Source organism: Vipera ursinii (genome assembly GCF_947247035.1).
Source record: "Vipera ursinii genome assembly, chromosome: 5".
Taxonomy (NCBI): domain Eukaryota; kingdom Metazoa; phylum Chordata; class Lepidosauria; order Squamata; family Viperidae; genus Vipera; species Vipera ursinii.
The window spans coordinates 15,184,484-15,209,717 of record NC_139518.1 but is presented as its reverse complement, the minus strand read 5'-3'; the positions used below and the strand labels follow the sequence as shown (position 1 = coordinate 15,209,717).

General features: G+C 40.8%; 1 protein-coding gene across 1 annotated transcript in view; it reads right to left on the bottom strand.

Annotated features, from left to right (window-relative positions):
* NCEH1 (neutral cholesterol ester hydrolase 1) overlaps nt 1-24,742 on the bottom strand; it is a 29,321-nt gene extending 4,579 nt beyond the window's left edge. Inside the window, exons 1-4 of the mRNA XM_083363519.1 lie at nt 24,465-24,742; nt 15,400-15,631; nt 13,893-13,962; nt 3,832-4,003 (exon numbers count right to left, since the gene is read on the bottom strand). Coding sequence (XP_083219645.1) covers nt 3,832-4,003; nt 13,893-13,962; nt 15,400-15,631; nt 24,465-24,602 — 612 coding nt within the window. The 5' untranslated portion in view covers nt 24,603-24,742. The remainder of the gene's footprint in view (nt 1-3,831; nt 4,004-13,892; nt 13,963-15,399; nt 15,632-24,464) is intronic.
* Between the last annotated feature and the right edge of the window lie 492 nt (nt 24,743-25,234).

Below are 25,234 nucleotides of genomic sequence, written 5' to 3'. Positions count from 1 at the left end.
GCAATCCAAAAAAAAAATTACACAAATATGAGCTGTCACTACTGTGACCACTGCCTGCTGTGGATGGCTTTGGGTTAGGCTGAAACAGGAAATAAGATTATATATATATATATGAATGGATTCAACCCATGTGTACAACACAGAGTAACCAGGAGAAGTTTGTTTCATATTCTTAGGTCTCTGGAGAAATTCCCTGTTTGTGAGGACAATTAATCAGTGGAATGGCTTCTTCAGAAGTTGTGGGTGCTCTGTCACGGGAGTTTTTAAAGAAGATATTAGAAAGCCTTTTGCCTGGAATGGTATAGGGCTTCCTGCCTGAGCAGGGGATTGGACTAGAAGACCTCCAAGATCCCTTCTAATCGTGTTGTTCTGTAATTCTGCATTCTATTCCAAGAGTGACTCTGATTAGACAGATCACAAATTGGCCAACTTTAAGCTCAAAGAAGGGTATTACTTTACTTGAATGACATATAATTTAATATATAATTATGTATAATGACATAATTTCATGTGCTTACAACATTTCACAATTAAGTAAACAAACCTAAAGTTAGGTCAAGGAAAGAATGGAGAGGATTGCAGTTGAGTAGTCTTATATTATCCCAATTAGTCTCACAAATAATCTGCTAGGACAGCCTATCTCTTCAATCTATAAGGATAATTATTATGCCTGATTAGCTACACGGTGCCTGGGAACAGGCCCAACATTATGCACGGAGCAGCAACAGCATACGAAGAAGTCCATTGGGGTTCAAATCATTGCCACTTAGATTGGTCATATCAATTAGAGGCACTTGGAAGTAAAATAAATTTTGTCACCCATTTAGTAAAGTTCCATTTTGAACACTATAAATCAAAACCAAAATAATTTCTCCACTTACTATTGAATCTGAAAGAATCCTGCAATGCATGGTTAAAACACCACCTCTAGCCTAAACTCAGTGCTGTAGGCTTTTCCCACACACCTCCTGTATTGTAGCAAACAGCCTTTGTCTGGAAGCATATATTTTCTTTAACTGAATAAGTCTCACTTTGTTAGGTGGGTTTTACACAATACACTAACCGAAAACAAAGAGATCACATTACAGATTAGTGGTAAGTGTAGACTAAGTGTTGTGATTCAGTGTCAGCCTGTGGTTCCGGCAGCTGAATTGGACAATTCTGAAGAGGAGGAGGAGGAGGGGTTTGGAGAGCCTTTGGTGTCAGAGGAAGGTTCTGATGCACCGCAGAACTCTCAGCCAGGCCCCTCCCATCTTGTTCCTCCTCAGACCCAGCTGTGTGAGCCTGAAAGATTGGAAGAAGACGATCCACAGCTGGCTCTGTTCAAAGACGCTAGGAGCAGGAGGCAATCCAGCAGAACTGAGCAAAGGAAAGCAATGAGGCAGCTCGGGAGAAGGCAATGAGAAGCCACACCTTGGGACTGCTATTTAAAAGGGGAATGTGTGGAAGGTGCTGGTTGCTGAAGGCAACCGTTTGAAGAGCTTCTGATAAAGTCTTGGTCTGTATTTGTTTAACTTTTGTTTGAACTTTTTCGTTTAGCTTTTGCAAATAAATTTGGTTGGATTACTTCCAGCATATTGTTTATAAAAAGGGGTTGTCCCTGACATTCCAACAGGGCCGGTTGTAGGCTGGAACAGAACACTAAGGGGTTAAGCTGTATGACTGGATTGGGGTGTGAAACTGTTAACTGGAAGCTTTTTGTAATCTCAGTGTGTTGCACAGCTTACATTAGGGTGGCAAACTGTCATGGCCTGGAAAAGAGGAAATGTATAGTCCAATACTTCTGAAAGGTTAATGTTTTGGATAGGGTATATTAACCATAGAGATGTCAATGCTGCTAACATCGGATGTTCTTGCTTTGACAACACGTGCTGAGGCAGCTTTGCTTCTTTAAAACCTGTGTGTGTTACTTTCAGAGTTAGAATTAGTTGATGCTGGGGGGAGGAGGAAGAATGTCTCTCAAGGCTGTTTTGAAATAAGAGAAGATAAGAATTTGGCAGGGTGCTAAACAGGAAGGAAAGCTTACAATTCAAACTAATTGGAGAATGTGATTTATGATGGTTAATTAGAGGGAGGAACTGTGCTTTGACACTTTGTGCTTAGGGGAGGGGAATCCAGATTTCGGCTTGATTGTGTAGGTGCGGAAGCTATGCTCTTTTGATTAAAGACTCCTTAAGGTAAACAATGCCTCGAGGTTCTTTGAAGAATTGCATCTGTCGGAACCATGACAAGAGAAGGAAGGAACCCAGAGAAAGTTTATTTCTCCTTAATTAGTAGAATAGAGTTGGATGGGACCTTGGAGGTCTTCTAGTCCAGCCCCCTGCTCAAGCAGGAGAACCTATATTTCTTTGTTCTAGAAAGAAAGTTCATAGTAGCAAAAGGGATATGCATAATGGGAACTCTGACATAAGTCATGATGGCCATAAGTCAAGGCACCCATGAGACCATACCTGATTTTATGACTTTTCTTGTGGCAGTTGTAAAACAAATCCATTACTTCTATAGGTGGTAGTTATTTATTTATTTATTTTTCCGGAAACAAATCATCATTTTAATGGAATGTGTGAACTCAAGCAATGAGAGAACCCTTGCACTTTTATTGCTTCCTTGGAAGAAAGGTCTTACAGAGCACATTTTAGGACATCTACACTAAAATATTAAAGGATTTACCAATAAAATAGACTGAGAAGCTAGACTTCTGTGAAGGGGAGATGAAACTCCCCTTTTAGCCTCTTAATTAAAACAGTAAGGAAGAATGACACAATGGTTTTATTCGGTTAAGTAAAGGTAAAGTTTTCCCCGCACATGTGTGCTAGTCGTTTCCGACTCTAGGGGCCGGTGCTCATCTCCATTTCAAAGCCGAAGAGCCAGCGCTTGTCCGAGGATGTCTCCGTGGTCATGTGGCCGGCATGACTAGACGCCAAAGGCGCACGGAACACTGTTACCTTCCCACCATAGTGGTCCCTATTTTTCTACTTGCATTTTTACGCGCTTTCGAACTGCTAGGTTGGCAGGAGCTGGGACGAGTAACAGGTGCTCACTCTGTTACGCGGCACTTGGGATTCGACCCGCCAAACTGCCGACCTTCTGATCGACAAGCTCAGCATCCTAACCCACTGAGCCACCGCGTCCCCTTATTCAGTTAAACATGCATTATTCCAAAGGCTGATTTCTCTTGTAGCTGTGACATTCATAACTTTTGCTGGTCTCAAGTCAGCATAGGGGCCTTTTTTATACAAGCTAAGATACTTTTCAAAACACACCCCCACACAATACAGAAACACATCCACACCCACCCACCCACACATACACATACATTCTTTTTTGGCAAGATTTCAGAAATGACTTGCCCTTGCTTTCTTCTTCCTAAAGCTGAGAGAGAGGGACTGGACCAAGGTTCATGCCTAAAGTGGGACTAGAACTCAAAATCTCCCAGCTTCTAATCTGGTAACTAAATGACTACCTAAAACTGGCTCTCTAATATCTATGTACAGTGTCTATGTATCTATCTATGTATCTATGTATCTATGTATCTATCTATCTATCATCTATCTATCTATCTATCTATCTATCTATCTATCTATCTATCTATCTATCCATCCATCCATCCATCCATCCATCCATCCATCCATCCATCCAACCATCCTCTATCCTGGCTTTTCAGAAATTATCCCCTTCTCCATTTTCCATTCCATTCCATGGGGGACAGTCAATAATTGACCATTAAAACTTTCCTATACAAAGTGAATGCGTTTTCACTTAATCCAATCCTGGCAACTTCTGCACAGCTGAGGATGGATCTGTGTATAGGTCACCCAGCACATTTCTTACCTCTTGGCACACAGCAGCAGCCAGGTTGCCTCCTGCGCTATCACCAGAAATTGCGATTCTGGTGGGATCAACAGAATATTGAGCTAGGACATCTGGCAGCAGAAAATGCTTGGCTGCTCGGAGGACATCATCAAACTGTGCCGGGAAGTGGTAATCTGGCACTAACCTGTATCTGCAAAGAAAAGGGTTTTGGGTTAAGACAAGCCAGGGTTTGTTTATAAGTCATGATGGATTTGCCAAAATGACCAACGACAGTCAAAATGACCAACTGCAGAATGCAGTTATGAGCAACAGAGGAAGAAAATAAACAGGGAGTGGTTGGGACACAGTTAGAAAGAATAGTGTCATGGGGAATATTTTGCAATATTTTGCAGACAGGAAAAAAGGATGCCATGCTTGTGATCCATGTCATGAGTTGCTGTCCAAAATACACAGAAAAATAAAGGGATTGTTATCTTAGAGCAGTGCTTTTCAAGTGTGATAACTTGAACATGAGTGGAGTTCATGCTGGCTGAGGAATTCTGACAGTTGAAGTCTATACATCTTAAAAGTTGCCAAGATTGAAAAACCTTGTCTTAGAATCTACTTCTGCTCTTGTGAAAATAACTTTTCATTTAATTAATTCTTAAATAGGGAAGAGGTAGGAAATGGCCACAGCCTCTCCCAGCTATGAAATACAATTGTCGTCATTTCTGATTATTGGCCACAATGGCTAGGGATGGCTGAAATTATAGTTTGACAACTTCTGAAGATTCTTGGCTGGGAACAATTTGCATGAGTGCTAGCATAGTAAAAGCTCCCACTTGCTTGGCCCATATGTTATGCAGTCTGTGTTAGCCCCCAGCATCTATGGAAGCTTGTTCTCCAAAATTAATGACATTGTCTTATGGGAAGAACAAAATTTTCATCAGCACTAATGGCAGGAGAACAATGGGTATTTTTTAAAATATATATATATATCTATATCTCACAGCAAACCAAATCCTGAAGAATGCCTCCTAGCTGTGCAAGCCACACAATGTAGCACATTTACTTTAAATCTGAATTTAAAGATTATTGTGGCCAAAGACCAGCATAGTAGAGTGCAAAAGAATAGGAAATATTATAATAAGAAGGGATAGACATATGAAGCCAGTCAAATAGTCAGGACTGCTCCAGTAGATACCAAAAGTCAGAATAATAAAAAAAATATCAAAAAATGTAAGGCTATATGATATGTAAACTAAGTCTAGGCAGAAATATAATGAACAATTCATGGTTTAACTATGCCACTTTAAAATTACCCTATGTAAAATATGCGAGACAGTACCTAAAACAGGTATATATCTACTTACGATTGCACTCAAAAGTTAAGTTCATACAGTATATCACAATACATCATACTTTTCTCCTCTGAAAAGCTGCAGACACATTTGTCTGATCCAGAACAAAATTGTTTCTTACAAGCAGCAATCTCAATAAATTTGCCAAGACACTGACGTCCTCTTTGAAGCAGTGTGTTATGTTTTCCAATGTCAGCCATTTGCCACTTAAAACATGCAACCATCATTTTGTCCATAATGGTATTTGTTCCAAGGATGTTGTATTTTCCAGGATTGTCTGCTGAATGTTTGGGTGAGCCATTTAGTTTTCCCAGCCCCAGGCAAACCAATCATCGTGACCACTTCACAGTCTTTCTTATGTTCTGGTCCTTTGGGGCCTCAAACTTTATCTTCCAAAGTAACATTTTGGAGGCATGGTATGGGAAAATAAGGCTCATCCTTCTGACCAAAGTTGAATTCCATTGCACAGTTATGGCAGAGGACATGTGGGAAAATGGACCGTTTGGAAAGAAGTTCTTTAGGGATCTTAAAAGCAATTCCAAGGTCCTGCCCATTCTTTAAGTAAGAGAGTTCCACCTCATCACGATCAAAATCAGCAAAGCATCCAATCACATCATTTTCATTTGCATCAAATTTCTCACTAAAATCTTCACTCTCACAATTGCATGTCTTTATCCCTTTTTAAGGAGTATCCATAAGAGAATTGCTCCACACCAAGCAGCATCCCACTTGTGTTTAGTGACCAGCCAACTCTCACTTCATGTATGTCTCGCTTCATTTAATCATAGTTTCTTAAATAAATGACCATGGCTAGCCTAAATGATGATTTGTAAGCTGCAGCAGGATCCACAGCTTACACTAAGCCAAAACTAAATAAATCACATTATGGATTTGCACTGTGGGAAGCAGCCCAAATCATAATCTGTTCTGTTGATAAGGGAAAGAATTCAGAAAGGCTAAATTTCATTTCTAGTATTTGCCATTCAAATATTAAGCCACTAGAGGACACTGGCTCCCTTGAGTTAGACAAGGATGAAATGCTTGCTTTCACTGGAGGGAACCGAGATAAGCATCTGTGTTTCTAATTTTAGATTAATTCATTTATAGAAACGGGCTATTGCTTCAAGAAATAGCTCGTCTTAGCCAGCTCTTGTCCCATTCAGAAGATACAAGCCTTTAATTTTATTTAACAACAACAACAAAATTCAACCCTTCAATAAAGCAGATATAGCACCTTCTATTTCATTAAGAGTTTAACACTGATGACCCTTGGCAATTTTATTCAGAAAGTGGTGTCTACAGCTTTAGGAGTCCCAGATTGCTAGTATTTTTATGGAAAACAAAGTCACTTCTTCTTTCCCTCTCTCAATCTGACATCTACAACCGGGTCCCCTTGTCCTGTAGGACCTCACATCCATCCAACATCAAAGAGAAAATGCAACCTGGTGCCGGGAAAGGAGACCTCTAAACCACTGCTTCTGATCCATCCTTTATTAACATTTGAGACAAGGAGAAGCTGGTCAAAATTGTTATGTGATACAACTTACTTCTTCAATCAAAACTATTCTATTGACTTATGCTTCACTGGTTCTTTTAATGGGGAAACTAATCCCATTTTTTGTCATCTAGCCCAGAAACATAGTGGTTGCTCAAGTTAAAGAAAAAAAACAGGTTTCTAGTAATCAAAATGTGTCCCTCCTCTCTCAAGCAAACATACTGTAGGACTTTCCACCTATAGCTAGAGTTCACTACTGGTTCAACCACCTTTTTAAACACAAGCAACGTGACCCTGGCTTGACAACAGGACCTGAGGTCTGAATAGCTCTAAGCATTTTAGCTTTGCATTCAGAAAAGATTTTTGTTAAGCTATCTCTCTGAGGTTCTGAAATCTGGGGATTTCAGGGGAAAGATACAACTGCAGTTGAATTTGGACACCCCACATGAATTTGAAAAACAGGCGTGGTAAGATAATGAGGGAGCTAAATGAGAGTAAGAGATGCTCAGGGGACCAAATCTGGCAAATGTTTGTCTTTCTGGAGTTTTTTTTTTCCAAGGAGATGAACACATACAACATTTACATTTGGTTGTTGATGTTTTGTCACTACTTGGAATGACACTATCACAGAGGAGAAAGAGGCAGAGCCCCCTAATAACTCTTATTAGGTTTAGGCTCCACAAGGTTGATTAAAGACCTAACAAATGTATTTGTGAAGCAGGCTCAGCTTGCATTAATTATGATTTAGCATGTTGGAGAATGAGGTGGCTGGATGGAGTCACTGAAGCAGTAGGCATGAGCCTAAATGGAATCCAGAAGATGGTAGAGGACAGGAAGGCCTGGAGGAACATTGTCCATGGGGTCGTGATGGGTCGGACATGACTTTGCAACTAACAACAACCTGTTGGAGAAATCCATGCTCTTTGATTAGTATATGCATCACTGGACTGTGTCAGTGTAGCTTGTGAGTTTTTGGAATGGAACAGGAAGAAGAAGAAATATCTGATGACAAATATTAATTAGCGAATCAGTCATAGTTTAAACAAGCACATACACATGGGCTGGATGCACAAACACACAAAGCCATAATTTGAAGTTATGTGTCAGTGTCAAAAATAACTAAATATAAAACAAGGCTGAGGTTACAGCAAATTCAATTCAGCCTGCATTTATGGATTATGATTTGGCTTGCTTCTATGTGCAAGGTTGGGGTTCCCCTAAAATATGGTTTCTAAGCTCTTTAATCAGGGCTGTTTACTTCTGTTGCATAATTGCCTTAGCTAGTCTTTAATCTGATTTTTGTAATAATTTTAAAAAGGGTTAAAGCATTAAGTTGTCGTTTGTCACAGAACATTACATTAGTTCTAATCTAGCTTGATATATAAAGATAACAATGTTCTCTCACTCCCAATGGAGTATTTTGTGTTTTCTTCTAATTTTATCATCTACCATTCTGCAAACATTCATGCAATAGCTGCATTTTGACATCTCTTTGTATCTTTTCTCCCCCCCTCCCTCCCACTGCCTTTTTAAATAAATTTAAAAAATAGGTATCTGAAACTCCAACAGGGTGCTGGCTGGGAGATAGGCCTGCCTATGTTATACTGTTGTAAATGTGGGGGAATAGGCACATGGACAAGAATTAGCCTAAGCTGATTGTAACTGTTAACACATCTTTGCTAGGAAAAACCCACTTTTGGGTGGGTTGGTGTGTTGTCGACCTGAATTCGAGTTGGAAATCATTCTAAGACTTGAAACTGCTCATCCACATTAATAGTCAGCCAATAATGGCACATAAAAATTCTGGAGCAGGTATCATAATAGTTCGGAAGAGAACTGGAACAAGATCCTTTTGGCAAAATGTCTATGGAGATTCTCAGTCATCCAGGTCATGGTTGTCCCGAAAGGTGCTTTTCAAAAGCCAGCTGGACTTTCTTTGTTTTTACCTTGAAGAGGTTTTGCTTCTCATCCAAGAAGCTTCTTCAGTGCTGAACTGAAGAAGCTTCTTGGATGAGCAGTGAAAGGCAAAAAAAAAAAAAACAAAAAAAAACAAAGCAAAGGAAGTCAAACTGCTTGTCCAAGGCTAGAAAGTAGACTGGGGTTTTGCTACTTGAGATGCAGGCAAAGATGAAAATTTACATCAAATTACCTAATTGACCAACAAGAGACAAACAGAATCCAATGCTGAGTCTGATTTTGCATCGCGGCTAGACTGATGCAGAAAGGCAGGGCTCTACCCCCCGCACCCATTTTTGCCCTGCTGGGGACCCTAAAAAGGGCCTAAAGTCAGTGAAGAAGGAGGGGTGTCTCATCAATCACACAGAGACGGTGGTCTTTCCATTCGATCTGAGAAAAGCCCTCCAAACCAGCAGGGGAAAGACTGGCTACATTCCTATGGCCAGCCATTAGCTGCTGACAACCGAAGAAGAAAAGCACCAATTAACACATCATAAACAGCATGTTTGCAACTGGTTTGAGAATATTGATTCTTTCTTTACTATTTTACAACTGAATTTCCTGGGAAAGGCTCCTAAAAACCTAAAAACCTCTGAATGTGAACAGAAGCGGCGTTTTAATTTCTATGGGGAACAGAAATATACAATATTGAAGTGGAAGTAACCTAAAGCTACAGTTTTGAAATTTGAGAACTGAGATAATTGACAAGATTTTCTCTTAAAAAAACATTGAGGTGAAACATAAGAAAGCAATCCTTTGTTTTAAGAGTGGAAAATTGATTTTGAATGACATCTAGTGGTGGATCTGAGTATAGCACTATAACTAGCTTCCCGCCTGCTTGGTGATTCCTAGCCTAAGGGAGAACAGCTGGCAATAAAGGAAAATATTTTGGCGTACTTATCACCCTGACCTTGTTGGACTATAAACACCACTGAGCTTGGACTTTTAATCTTGAGAGCTAGTGGAAGAGAAAGAAAAACTTGCCGCCATGGCCGCCGCAGACGTTTGGAAGGCGAGCTCCATCTCCAACATCTGATTTCACATCACTGGGGGACCCTGGAAAGGGTCGAAAGTCACCCTGCAGGGGTGACCAGCAAGGAGGGGGATCCCCACTTGATCATGGGAAGGCAGCAGCCCTTCTGCTCAATCCGGCACAACCCTCCAAACTGGCGGATGAAAGACCAGCCATAGAAATATGGCTTGTCACCAGGCTGCAGACAGCCAAAGTCAAACTTACCACCAGGCACCTTCAAAGCAGCATGGATGAGACTGGGTGAGATCTGAACCTCTCTTTAATCCTGCTTTTTCTACCTGTATAAGCTGCCTAAAGTATTTTCCCCCGTGGAGAGAGGGAAGGGAAATTCTATTCCACCCTCTAATAACAGTGGTGACTAACTATCCAGGGGAATTTAAAATGTTGAAACAATAGCCTGATTTTAACTGGATTTCTATCTTTCCAAAACTTGAGGACTAAAAGATTTCCTATTTTTATTGAAGATTTGGGTTTTTACTTACAAAAAAGAAGTATAATTGGAAAAAAAGACTATAAAAATCTTGGTTTTTAAAAAATCCAAAATGGTATGGGCAACATCTTGTGGCTAAACCTGATACTACAACCTGTTATTGTCTGAAAGAGATTTGGCTTGAAGCCCGGACTCTAGCTAAGACTTTTGTGACCTTGGCAATCAGCTGTGAGAAGCCCAGCTGTGTTCTATACTCAGTGATAAAATTATTTTCATTCTCTGACTGTAAAGCTTTTAATTTATACCACTAAGAGAACATGGACGAAGATCAGGAACAGATTTTATTTATGTTGAAAGCAATTCATGAAACTATTCTTAAAGCCACTTATGAAATAAGAGGCTACAGAAAAGAACAAGATGTCAGCCTAGATATACAAAGCCAAACTCTGATTACATCCAAAGAATTAATTACACAGAATATAATAGAAGAAATGGAGCAATCAGATACTATGATAGAAGATTCAACTGATCAACAAACACAGTTAATGGAAAACTCAGAAAAGGGATTGATAATTTTGAAAATTGAAAAGAATTTCTGTATAAACCAGAAGAAACCTGAGGACCAAGAAGAACAGACCGAAGGGAAGATAAACATTTCAGGACAACTATGCTGGGTGAGAAAAATAGAGTAAGCTTACTTTCTTATTTCAATCAATATATATAATTACACAGGGAGATCTATACGATGATTTAAAAACATGGATATGGAGGGTGAGTTGGCAAAGAAAGAAACCTACAATAAGGCTGAGGAAAATCGGGGCTTTATTAGTAAGGATTAAAATAGAAAATATCGATTTGACAAGATATGTACTTTGAATACTAGATTTTGTTATGAACTGAGATAAAGAAAACTTTATTTTAAAATTTGGAAGTTTAAATATTAAAAATTAAATTTGAATTTGATTTGTTTATAGAGGTTGAATATAAAGCTAATTAAGATATATATAAACCAAAATATATTGATAAATATAATAAACATGTTTTTACTTAGCTGATATAATAAAAAACTGTACTAGCTTTAATATGAGATAAATAGATATTAAGAGAAAAAGAGGAAGTTTTTGATGCTGAAACGAGAATATTTGGTTACTAAATTTAAGACGTTTGGAAATTAATAGAAAATAAGAATGTTATATCGTATTATTAATTAGTTGATGTAAGATGGTGAGAAATAGTATATATTCAAATAGATGTGTATTCTGAATATTAGACTTTGTGATGTATTGTGATAAAGGGAACTTTGGTTACTTAAAACTTGGAAACTAGAAATATTAAATGTTAAATTAAATATTAATGGGAAATTTAAAACTGGGGAAAACTAATTAGGACATTGTCTACAAAGACTGAATGTTAAAATAATAAGGATATGTATAAGCCAAAAATTATTGATAAATAAAGAATGTCATTTTTATTTAATTGATTTAATAAGAATTGTATTTGTTTAAACAGGAGACAGTAAATACGAAGGGGAAAATAGAGGAAAAATTTAATGTAACAGCTTGAGACTTGTACTAAAGATATTTGTATGGCATTGTATTATTGATTAACCCAGCCGCCATGCAGCTTTTCAAATACTTAAATGTAAAATTAGAAAATCAATAAAACCGTTTTAAAAAAGAAAGAAAAACTTGACCTTTGATTATGTCTGGCTGGGTGACTTTTGAGCCATTTTCAGGGAGGCTGAACACTTTGAACATTGTGGATTATAACCTTGCCTGACGGACTATTTTTGGATGCCTAAGACAAAGGATCACTATAAAATATTACTTTTGGGACTGGACCTGTATTCTAAAATCCATTGGATTATAAAGTCTCCATATAAAGACCAGAAAGCTAGAGGAAACTTTGTTTTACTCTTACTGAGACTGGTGATATTAGAGGATCTCCAGGAATGATGCCTCAAGAAAAAACAAATACCTTTCAGAAGGAAACATATTCTGTGCTATAACTAATTCACCGAACAATTGTTGCATACAAAGAGGACATAAAAAGAAACCACAATGAGACTAAAAATCATTTAGATAATATAAATGAGCAAATCTCCAAATTAAATCTACACCTAGAAAGTTCCCAGACAATGACTACAAAGTATGAACAAATAAACCAGAGATCAGAAGATGAAGCAGAGGAAATGGACCTAGAGACGAAAGAGATGAAAGAATGGAAATATAAACTACCATACACAAATAAAATACTGCAAGATCTACCCATAACAATGAAATTGCAAAATACCCTTTAAACTTGCAAGATGAACCTGCTGACAAGGAAGAAGATTTTGGGGAATGGAACATAGAGCTGTCAGGGGAAATGTTACAATTTGGGAGACAAAAGATGAGGGGAAAAATTGAGGAAGAAGGAAGTTGGGAGTTGTTTAAGGAACATAAATTGGTGGAATTCCCCCTAAAAAATACTAAATTGTCTTTCTCATGCCAAGCAACTTTGATAAAAACAGAAAGAAAATTCCTGGGCAATTTAATTGCCTTGGCATAGAAAGCTACTTGGCAAAGAAAGAAAGCGAGAGTTAGATTTTAAAAAATAGAAGATATGATCTATTAGGGGGGGGGGAAATCATATGTTTAAGTACTTGTTTGAATATGGTTAAAAGAACGGATGACCCTTAGGATATATTTAGACTTTTATAATGAAAGATATGATTTAGAACTAAAATAGCATTTTTTTCTCTTCTTTTGATATGGGAAATATGGAGAGGATTGGTATGAATAAAATTTTTAGCTATATAAATGTAATTAACATTGAGAAAATCATGACTGACAAAGATATTTTAAATATTGATGGGATCCTTAACAAGAGGAGGAAAAACAGGATATTGATTAATGAATTGATATTATTTGTATATTAGTAAAATATGATGAAGATGTTTACATCTTCTGTATACATCAATAGTATACATCAATAGTACCAAGAATTGTAATTGTGCCACGTAACAGAGTGAGCGCCTGTTACTCGTCCCAGCTTCTGCCAACCTAGCAGTTCAAAAGCACGTAAAAATGCAAGTAGAAAAATAGGGACCACTATGGTGGGAAGGTAACAGTGTTCCATACGCCTTTGGTGTCTAGTCATGCCGGCCACATGACCACGGAGACGTCCTCGGACAAGCGCTGGCTCTTCGGCTTTGAAACGGAGATGAGCACCGGCCCCTCGAGCTGGAAACGACTAGCACACATGTGTGGGGGAACTTTTACCTTTACCTTTTTAATGAGGGGGAAATGGAAAAAATATGGGGAAGAAAGGAGGATCAGGGAAAAAATACTGGATTGTGCAGTACTGAATAGACTTATATTGAAGGTTAATGTTAAATAGTTGTTTACTAAGATCTAAAGATTATAATTCCTAAAAATCAATAAAACTTTTTTTTTTTAAAAAGGAATCCAACGCTGAAGGTAAAACTTCAGAAACTAAGATGAAAACCAAACACATCACATTATGGTTCAAGTAATTTAATGACCAAAGGTTTAGCCCAGGATACAGTATTTAATGCTCAAATCAGGGCTTATTTTGGTACAGCTATGAATATGGATGGAACCGTTTGTTTACTCTTGCCAAGAAAGCTATTACGATCAGCGAATGGAACCAAGTTCAGCTGAATGGTATGCATTGTTCCAGAACTTTATTCTTAGTTCTCAAAATTCTATGTTCTACTCTGTAGCACTTCTTTTTCTTTCCTCTTCTCGAATCTTGCCAAACAATAAAAAGACAATAAAACTCAGTCCATACCAGTTTCTTAATAGTTTGCAACATACTTACTCAATTGAGACAACTACAGCAGCCAGAGATTCAGCCATAGTCTCACAGAGATGATTATAGGAGCCTCTTTCTGCAGTGAGAGACAGCCAAGGATGAGAAGGAAGCTAACAACAGTACTGTTGCAGAATGTCTACAGAGCAGATATTTTTATTTATAATATTCGCAGAAGTACACAAATGTATAAAACCATTTCTGTTGGGCTTTCGAGAATCCCAAGACTGCCTTTTTTAAAAAAAGAAAGAAAGGAAATCCTGAATAATTAATTGAGCCCTGTTTCAAAAAGAAAGAAAAAAAGAAAATCCCAAGATCAAAACCACCAACCCAATCAGGACTTTATGGTAACTGGGCACAGAATTCTGGAAAACAGAGTCCAGAGTCACCTTGTAGGGGAGATGGATGGCATAGAAATTTAATATATAATGAGCCTTGGTGGAGCAGTGGGCTAATGCCTCCTTAAGTAACACCAGCTGCCTGCAATTAGTGCAGGTTTGCATCCCACCAGGCTCAAGGTTGACTCAGCCTTCCATCCTTCCGAGGTAGGTAAAATGAGGACCCAGATTTTTGGGGGCAATTAAGCTGACTTTGTAAAACATGCCGCTTGGGGGCCCCCCAAAAGCCCTAATAATAAGCAGGCATATACATAGAATGAAGGCTATTGCTAAGCTTGTAAGCCGCCCTGAGTCTTCGGAGAAGGGCGGGATATAAATGGAATTAAAATAAAATAAAAAAATAAAAAAAATAAAAAAGGTTGAAAGATCAAGTGATAGTGCAAGTCTTTTCATTTAGCAATCTGGCCCTGGTTTTCCTCCACATGTTATTTTCCACAATCTAATTTAGGGAAAATGGATTGCCCCTGGGATTATGGATTCAAGAGCAGAAAGATGCTTCAGATGGTGGAGGTCACTTTAAAGCAGCTGCACCTTTTCTAGGGATCACGAGGCAGCTGCACAAGGCAGCCGCATGTTCTTGGGAGAATAAGCAGCAGCTTCTTTAAAATGCTGAAAGTAAGTGCTACTTTCCCAAGCACTTTCTGTGTTCAAACTCTAAGTGCTGCAGAGTTCTACTGTACAGGTAGTCCTCGGTTAATGACCACTCAAAGCTACAATGGTGGTCGAATGAGTGGTTCTCGTGATCAGAATGGTTCTTATGACCAGTCATCAAAGCTCTGGCTTTCCAGCTCCCCTTCGGTCATAATCTCACGATCTGGACACTTGGGCAACCAGCATGCACTTACAAGGCTTGCAGTATCTAGCGGTCACAAGTTCACCATTTGCAATCTTCCCTGCCGACTTCCCCACTGACTGTGTTTGTTGAAGCAACAGCAATGGGGACTGTATGGATTGTCATGGCTAAGTGATGTGGCCACGTGACCTTGTGCTTTACCACTCCATTTGCTTAGGGACAGATATTCCATTGCCAAGTCAGGATTACCTGCAGTGAGTTAGTGATCACGAGATGGGGGAGAATAAGAAAAAGAACATGCAATCCCACTTTTAAGATGGCTTACTTGTACTTAACAAAGCCCATCCTCCTCCATGGATATAGACGATGCTGCGATGTAATGTCTTCTGGCTGACCTGTGTATCTGGCTGGTACACTCGGACCTCCACGCCGTCAAATATGGCATCTGTTATCTTCACATGTTCTGTAGGTGGGATATGCAGGCTGTCTATCCAACCAACAAAACTATTTAGCAGTTTTGTATGGTGGCCCACTCCTATGTAATGACCGAGGTCGCACTAAGGGAAAAAAAGAAACAGTGAAAAGGCAAAGGATTTGAAAGACATGCTGTATAATTAAATCCATAAATATATTACGAGACATATGTAAACCTTAATATTACAGTGACTGCAGTAGAATAGAACTGTGCCAGAAGCCCTGGTGTTGCAGTGGTTAGAATGTAATACAGGTAGTCCTCAACGTACGACCACAATGAAGCCCCAAATTTATGTGGCTAAGTGAGACATTTAAGTGAATTTTGCCTCATTTTATGACCCTTTTGCCACAGTTGTTAAGCAAATCATTGCAGTTATTAAGTTAGTAACACGGTTGTTAAGTGAATCTGACTTCCCCATTGACTTTGCTTGTCAGAAAGTTGCAAAAGGTGACCACATGACCCCAGGGCATTGCAACCATCATAAATGTGAGTCAGTTGCCAAGCATCTGAATTTTGATCATATGACCACATGGATGCTGCCATGGTCATAAGGGTGAAAAACGGTCAGAAGTCACTTTTTTTCTGTGCCGTTGTAACTTCAAATGGTCACTAAATGAGCTGTTGTTAAGTCGAGGACTACTGTATTGCAGCTGTCCACCACCTAATGGGCTCCAGGATGACTCAACCTTCCATCCTTCTGAGGTTGGTAAAATGAGGACCCAGATTGTCAGGAGCAATACGCTGACATTGTAAATCGCCCAGAGAATGCTGTAAAGCAGGGATCCCCAACTCCTGGTTGTTAAGTGACTTTGCTTGTCAGAAGGTAGCAAAAGGGGATCACGTGACCCTAGGGCACTGCAACTGTCTTAAACACGAACCCGTTGCCAAGCATCTGAATTTTGATCACTTGACCACGGGGATGCAGCAATGGTCGTAAGTGTGAAAAAAGTCACCCTTTTTGTAACTTTGTTGTAACTTCGGTCAGTAAATGGATTGTTGTATTCAAGGACTACTTGTATGTTATTCTTGTTCTTATATTAAAACTGAAGGTACAGATTCTGTGAGGCTGGCCCATTTGGCCCCTAAAGTCTGGGTAAAAACAAACCCAGTCTCTAGCTCAAACCCATATGTGCAACCTTTCTCTTTCATGACATGTTTAAACCAGGCCAGTTAAAATCCTGCTAAAGGCGTTCACACAATATAATATCCTTACATTTTATTGTCTTTTCTTTCCTTGCGGTTAGCACATTGTACAAACCTAAACCACTTAACTGTAGTTCAACATATGTGAAAATAAGTTAAAAAAAAATAAGTAAAAAATACATCTGAACGAGAGGCAGAGTTCCAGTGATAGAAAATTGGCTGTGTTTTGAGCGATTTTTTTTAAAAAAATCTTAAGTCTTTCACAGAACCACATTTTTTTTTCTGTGCAACCCCCTGGTCCTGTGAGGCACAGTTTGAAAACCCCCAATCAAGACCCGCTAAAAGGCAATTCTTAACATTTTGGACAAACTTTTTGTGCACAAAGGACTCTCCATCACATCTTTCCAAATTATAAGAGGTCTTCATGGAGATTTTCTCTCTCCAGCCAGGAAATCCCATGCATTGGATATAGAAAGGGGTTACAGCTTTCCTTGTCCAGTGTTGTAAATATCAAGGCGTATTTGGCCAGAGAGAAACGTAAGTGTTGCTGGTGCTTCCAACCCTTTCTCCTCTGGTATTATCCTCAGGAGTGGAGGAGAGAGACAGATATATTAAGGTTGCCACCTTTTAACCACCTAGTCTACTACCAAACCAGTCGTTTTCTTCCAGGATTGGATTAATGAGGAGTTGCAGAGCAAGAATCTCATTGTTTTGTACCAGCCTGCTACCGGCCCTGCAGAAAAAGCAGGGACAACCCCTTTACAAACGGCAAGAGGCTGGAATAAAGCCTGCCAAATTTATTAACATAAAACAGAGCAAAACAAGACACCAACCATGAAACAGGAGCTATGAAACAGGAACTAATCAAGCTGTTGCCTTCAGCAAACCAGCCCTCCCACACATTCCCCTTTTATACAGTTCAGGGCGTGGCTTCTCTCTGCCTCCTTCCGAGGTGCCCCATTGCCTTCCTCTGTTTACTCCTGATTGACTGCCTCCTGCGTCGGGCGTCCTTGAACAGGGCCAGCTGTGGGTCATCTTCATCCACACTGTCAGGCTCACACAGCTGGGTCTCCATCGTGACCAGCTGGGAGGGGCCTGGCTGAGGGCTCTCATCAGCAACCTCTCCAACCCCCTCAGCAAGCTCTTCAACACCCCCCTCCTCCTCTGAGTCATCCGACCCAACTGCCGAACCCACAGGCTGACCCTGAATCACAACACTCATTTCAGAAGCACTTTGTATAACATTAGTGGACAAGATCTGGAGTTTGTTCGTCTATAACCACCTGATCTTGCTTGTTCTTCTCAGTCAATCACATGCTTGGCCTCTACAATAAATGGTGAATTCTACCCATAGCAGCAAAGCTGGGGTATCATGCTCAGTTATTTAAGGAACAAAGAAGTGAATTCAAGACAGAAATCAAGAGGGATTATTAGATCAGTGACTCATATTTATGAGTAATGCGATCCTGGAGTCACATGATCCTCTTGTGAGTCCTTCAATGGGAACAACCAAATTCACTTTACAACTATGTAACTAACTTGACAATGGCAGTGATTCACTTACCAACTTTAGAAGAAATGGGGCAAAACTCGCTTAACAAATGTCCTACTTAGCAACAGAAATTTTAGGCTCAATTGTGGTCATCACGTGAGGACTATTGTAATGCAAATGACTCTTCCTCCTACTTCTTAAACTCTGTTTCCTTGTAGCTTTTTAAATTTTGCTCCAGGGAATTCAGGAGTTTCTGGGAAGCTTAGCCACTAATCCTCTGGGAAAAAGATAAATCAAGATGGATAACTCAAGAGAGCTTGCTTGGCTGTGTCTAATCCTCTACTGATAATGTGCAACAAATTAAAGTGACACGTATTTTCAGTAACGCCTCACCCTTGGCTGATCCCTGCCAAGGCTGTCAGTCCCATAATCTTTACCAACAAAGAGGTCTTGATGTGGAAAGTATTTCACACGGAAAGACATTTTAAAAACTATTGAGATGGTCCCTTTAGATAAGTTTAGATTTTCTAGATTTTCTGCCAATTAAGTGTGAGGAGGTTAATCTGAGAGGAGGAATATGGATCTAGGAAAGAGAACTCAGGAATGGTGGGCCTGACTTTTGGGGCTGAGCACAGCGAGGTTGTGCGGGAAGAATCAACCCTAGAAATGCCAAACTATGTTCCATGGGTGAGGTAGATGACCCAAACTTTAGGTAGCCCTTGACTTATAGCTGTTAAATTAATTGGCCCAATTTTATAACTTTTTTTTTTGCCACGCAGCTGTTAAAACAAATCACTGCAGTTCTTAAGTGAATCACACGGCTGTAAAGCAAATCCAACTTCCCCCATTGATTTTCCTTGTCAGAAGCTGGCTGGGGAGGTTTAAAAAACAGTGATCACATGACCAAAGGATGCTGTGACCCTCATAAATAAATGCCAGTTTCCAAGCATCCAAATTTTGATCACATGACCATAGGGATGCTGCTATGTTCATAACTGCGAGGACTGGTTGTAAGTCACTTTCGGCGACTCACTTTTCAGTGCCATGGTAACTCTGAACAGCCACTAAGCAAATTGTTGTAGGTTGAGGACTACTTGTATTACTGAAATGTTCTATCTCAACACTAAATAAATAGAACAAGCACCTGCGTGTGGGATCATTGCACGGGTGGTATAAATGTCATGTCAAAAACCAGTAACACTGAAAAGCTGTTTATTCAATGCTCCAAACAAGTAAATCTGCATCCTTACCTTTCTTTTTTCTAAAAGATCGTGTCCAGGCATGGGGTTGGTCTTGTGTTTTTTCCCCGCAGTTCAAGAGATAAAACAAGCCCCAGGCATTGCAGCTGAACATAGGTTGACCTTGCTCATCAGATAGCATGGAAACCTAGTTTCTTTCATTGGCCTGCTTACTCAATTCCAATAAGGCAGCAATCAAAAGCTATAGCAATATTCCAAATTGCCTAAGCTGTTTTATTTGGCACTGTGTTTTTTCTGGGACTTAGTGATAATATTAGTTGGACAACAGCCTCTTTGGAAAACAGCTGTTATTTATTTTTAATTCATGTTCTGGCAAACTTCCAATAACTCTGGGCATCTACTTTCTGATTGTCTCTTTGAGGCTGGACTGAACAATAGCTAACTCAGTCATATGTCCTGGCCTGGTATTCATTAGAGTTTTGAAAAGGGTTAGGGAAATAATGAGATATTTAAAATTGGATACTTGAGCCGTGCTTAGCTAGGCAGGGTATATCTCATTGGTCAGTCCTTACATGTAAATAAGAAGCTTGTATTGGAGTCCCAGGGCCGAGTTCATACTTTGCGCAGAAGGCGTGTTTTGCGTTAGAACCATAGACATTTACATTACGCCCGATGTTAAGTTACAAAATATGACTTGCAAATCATAATAAGCTTAAGTCAAATTATGGCTTAACATGAGTTGTGGAGCCAGCCAAATCAAGCTTATTGTAACTGTGGAACCTTTGGTGCTTTCTGAGCTTTGTTGTTTGCTTATAGACATTTCATCACGTGATTAGATACTGTAACATCAGGAGTGCTGCCGAGTATAAGGTTTGCTCTCTGTTAATAATTAGCTGGCCCTACCAGTGTTTCTAGATTTTTTGTCCAAAGTAAGGGTTGGGAGGCTTATCTGCCAACTGTTCTAATTAATGTCTCATTCCTGAGCTTGTCAATGGTACCATCACGTTGGTGAGGAGTTTTAGCAACTACATAGATTAACCCAAGTTTTCTAACAGTAAACTGATGGCTACTGTAACAGAGTCAACCACCCTGCCACAGGTCATTCTTCTCCCCCCATCTTTCCCAGCGACAGAGACTTCACTAGAAAACTAAGTCTTCACATAATGTGTCCAACATCCTCTTTAGTATAAATTATAAACTGATACCAGGTTGTATTAAATGCAATCCAGAATTCAGTTAATGTGAGGCTCATGTGGCTGATTTGCCTGAATGCTCCAGCATTTTTGGATTTAGTTTGATCTGAAAACGTATGAACAGACTCAACCATAGTTTCAACTGAAAAACTGTGATCACGTTAAATCTGAAAACATGCTACACTGAATCATTTAACATCTGTGGCAAGAAAGGTCATAAAATGGGGCAAAACTCACCAATATCTCTCTTGCGTATCAACAAAAATTTGGGCTCCAATTGTGGTCACGAGTTGAGAACTGGCTGTATTATATTGACTGGAGAGCCAAGAGACCGGCTTCCCCATTTTCAGAAGATCACATGACTCTGGGACACAGCAACCATATATATATATATATATATATATATATATATATATATATATATATATATATATATATATAAATCATTCTTAAGAATTGTTTAATTTAAAGTGGTTTAGTTGTAATAGATGGTTATAGATTCAAAATAGTTTTCAAGAGTGTACAAAAGATACTATTTTTTCTAGCATCAGCTAAATTAAACATATTACATTGAGAAAAATGTTTCTCATTTCTTTCCTGTTACCTTTATTGATTTCATTGCAGAGATGTTAACATAGGAAATAGATTATTTTGTTATCTAATTTTACCTTCCAAAAGACAGAAGCAGATGAAAAACGTGAGGTTCTTTCCTGTTGGCTTTTTTGAATTAGCTGTTTTAGATTCTAAAAGTTTAGTTCCTAAAGATGTAACCTTGTAAATAATTTTAATGTCCTCCCCTAGTGCAGGGTAGGCAACCTTGGCTCTTTTATGACTCAAGGACTTCAACTCTCAGAATTCCTGAGCCAATAGAGGGAGCTCCCCCCCCCCAAAAAAAGGTGCCGGAACGTTCTGAGCGTTCTATGAGAAAAAAGCCCTGTTTTTTCCTGCACTGAAGTCTATGTCTGTCTTGTTTGGTTGCAGATCCATGGAAATGTAAATAATAAACTCAATAATTCCTTTGTAGAACTGTTTCAGCAGCTCCTTGGGCCGTCTGAGCTTTCTGAGTTGGTGCAGGAAGAACATTCTTTGTTGTGTTTTTTATGACATTTTTGATATTCGGTGTCCATTTTAAATCTTGAGATATCACAGATCTTAGAAACTTGTAGGAAGGTCTCTCCTGCTGATACTGTGTTATCTATTATTGTAAGAGGTTGTAGAATAGTAATCTACAAAAAGGACCCTTGCATAAGTCTTTGGAGATTCAAGATGGTGTAGGATATGGTGCAGAGCCATATTAACAGCATCATCTGCTGATCTATTTGCTCAGTAGGCAAATTGCAAGGGGTCTAACAGCAGATCTGTGATGGTTTTCAGGTGGGCCAGCACTAACCTTTCAAAGGTTTCATAACTACGGATGTCAGAGCAACCGGTCTGTAGTCATTCAGTTCTTTGATGGAGGGTTTCTTTTGCACTGGGAGCAAAAGAGCTGTTGTGATTCAGGGTCAGCCTGTGGGTTTGGCAGTTGGGTCGGATGACTCAGATGAGGGGGAGGAGGGGGGTGTTGAAGAACTTGCTGATGATGGCTTTGAGGCTCCGCAGAGCCCCCAGCCAGGCCCCTCCCACCTGGTGGAGACCCAGCTGTGTGAGCCTGACAGCGTGGATGAAGATGACCCACAGCTGGCCCTGTTCAAGGACGCCCGACACAGGAGGCAGTCAAGTAGGAGTAAACAGAGGAAGGCAATGGGGCTTCTCGGAAGGAGGGAGAGAGAAGCCACGCCCTGAACTCTTTATAAAGGACTTGTGTGGGGAGGGCTGGTTTGCTGAAAGCAAACGCTCAGATAGTGTTTCAAAGCTCCGGTATCTTGGTTCGTGTCTTGTTGGTTTTTGTAATAAATTTGGCAGACGTATTCCAGCCTCTTGACGTCTGTAAAGGGGTTGCCTTTTCTGCAAGGCCGGTAGCAGGCTGGTACAGAACAAGAGCGTTTGAAGCAAGAAGGAACATAGCACATCTCTAGTGATTTGTTAAAGATGTGGCTGAAGATGCGGGCTAGTTAGTCAGCACAAGCTTTCAAGCAAGAAGTTATCTTGCCTGGGCCTGGTGCTTTTCCAGTCTTTTGTCTGTGAAATAAACCTTGCACATCATTTTCTGTGATCACCAGAAGTAGAAGGCCCAAGGGGATGGGGTCAGTTGTAGGAGGTGTGGCTGTTGTTGGTGTATCTGAGATGGGGATGGTGGAGATTGGTGACAGTGGTTTCTTCTCAAACTTAGAGTAAAACACATTCAGGTCATCTGCCAGTTGTCGATTTCCTTCATCATGGAGAGGCTTGCTTGTAACCAGTGATATTTTTGAGTTTTCCACGTGTTTGCCGGTTCATTGATTGAGAACTGATTCCTTAGCTTTGCAGAGTAGTTTCTTTTTGCTGCTCTGATCTCCCTTGTTAATACATTTATGGCCTGACTGTACAGCAGACATGTCAAACACAAGGCCCGGGGGCCGGATCCGGCCTGCGAAGTGGTTTCATGCGGCCCGCAAAGCCATCATGGAAACAGTGAGGGAACGGCCCCTGCTGCCTTGGCCCTGGCCCAGAGACCCTCCTTCTGCCAGAGACCCTCAGATCTGTCCCACTCCTGCCCAGGCCCCCATAGGCACCCTTGATGCGAACGATGTAGAGCTGGCCACGCCCACCCAGTAGGCCATACGCACTCTAGCCACACCCACCCAGTAGGCCATGCCTACCCTGGCCATACCCACCCGGCCCCTTGAGGGCAACCAAAATGCTGATGCGGCCCTCAATGAAATTGAGTTTGACACCCCTGCTGTACAGCATTCTATCTTTTTTCCTGTAGGCTTCCTCTTTGGCACAACGTAATTGCTTGAGTTTAGCCCTGAACCGAGGCTTATTGTTACTGTATATTCACAAGTTCCTGGTTGGCACACATAGGTCTTCACAAAAGCTAAGGTACGATGTTACAATATCTGCGAGTTCATCCAACTCTGCAGAGGTATCTTCGAAAACTTTCCAATCAGTGCAGTCAAAGCAAGCCTGTAGCTTTAGTTTTGCCTCCTCAGTCCTTCACTGATTTAATTGTTGGTTTTGTGGTTTTAAGCCTTTGTCTATAAACAGGTACAAGGTGAATCATACAGTGATCAGTGTGTCCCGCAGCTGCTCATGGTAAGAGATTGATGAGCATCATTTAGTATGGCGTAGCAGTGGTCTAATCATGTACGCTTGACTTGCTGAAAGTATTTTGATAGCTCTTGGCTACCAAACGCGGAAGACTTAGCTTTTTTGAGGTTCATAAGGATTCTCACACCAAGGCTTTCTAAAGCAGGAAGACCAATGCAACTGAATGCCAGAGAGCTAGAAACTAGGAAGACGGGTCCTAAAAAGAACCCAGATGAGGCACGCCTTTCCGATGCTGGTTGAAGCAGCATTAGTCCCGATGCAAACCAGCGGGCAAAGGGGCCGTTTGAAGACGCAAAGCAGCAGCGCACCAATCCGCGTCTCATCAATCGCTCCAAGAACGTCTGCATTCGCGCAACCCATTCACCAACTTAAAGCCTCCACCCGAGTGTGTGTGTGTGTGTGTGTGTGTCAGAAAGACAAGAGAGAGAGAGACACACACACACAGAGAGAGAGAGAGAGAGAGAGAGAGAGAGAGAGAGAAATGCATAGAATCAGAAATTGGCGTTCGAAAGATACAGGTTGTTATCGCGGATAAACAGTGACCCTGATTGGCCAAGGCAATCGCTAGCTCTTTTCTTGACCTGGTTAACTGCGCTCGTGTCGTGTGAACCCAGAGAGCTGCGGGCACGAAGGGAGGGAGGGAGGAAGAGGGAAGAGAGAGAGAAAGAGAGAAAGAGAGATTTCTGCGGTTTTTCTTACCGATTGTTGCACGACCCGGAAAACCGCATTCAGCATCATGAGATACCAAGGCTGGGAGACGGTGCTGGGGAGCGGCAGGTAGACATAATAGGCGCTCAGCGCCAGCCACCCGGCCAGCAGCACCAGGGCCGACTTCATGGCTCCGGCGCCTAAGCGTCGTCACCTTGCTCGCCCTCTAAGTCCGCAGCCCCGCGGGCCTTTTTAAACCCGGGCGACTTCTTGCGGCAAAGGCGGCCGGCAGCCTCCCCATTCTCGGCTTTCATAATCCGGCCGAGCCAATCGGGGTGAAGAAGCGAGAGGAAGTCCGGCCCTTCCGTCGCCTCCGAGCCGGCCGTCTTTTGCTTTTCTTTTGCCGGAGGCTGAGTTTCGCCTGGCAACCCGTCTGCAGGGCGAGGCGGCGGAGAGTCGCGGAAAAGCCGCAGGGTTGGTTCTTGCGCCTCTCTCCAGCTTTGCCTTTTGGAGAGTTCCAAAATTAGGGGAAAGGCTCCTCCTGGCACAAGGAGGTCGCCTCTTAGCAGGTGGGCACAACTGTCCCGGACGTGGCATTCAGAGGTCGGAAGAAAGGAGGACCGCGTGTCTTTTTGCAAACAGCCCTAGAGACGTTTCCTTCCATGCTTAGCGCACTCTGTCTCCTTTTAAAAAAAAATAAAAAAAATTATTCCCATTTATATCCCGCCCTTCTCCAAAGACTCAGGGCGGCTTACAATCTAAAGCACAAAACAATGTGCTTAGCAATAGCCTTCGTTCTATGCCAGACATGTCAAACACAA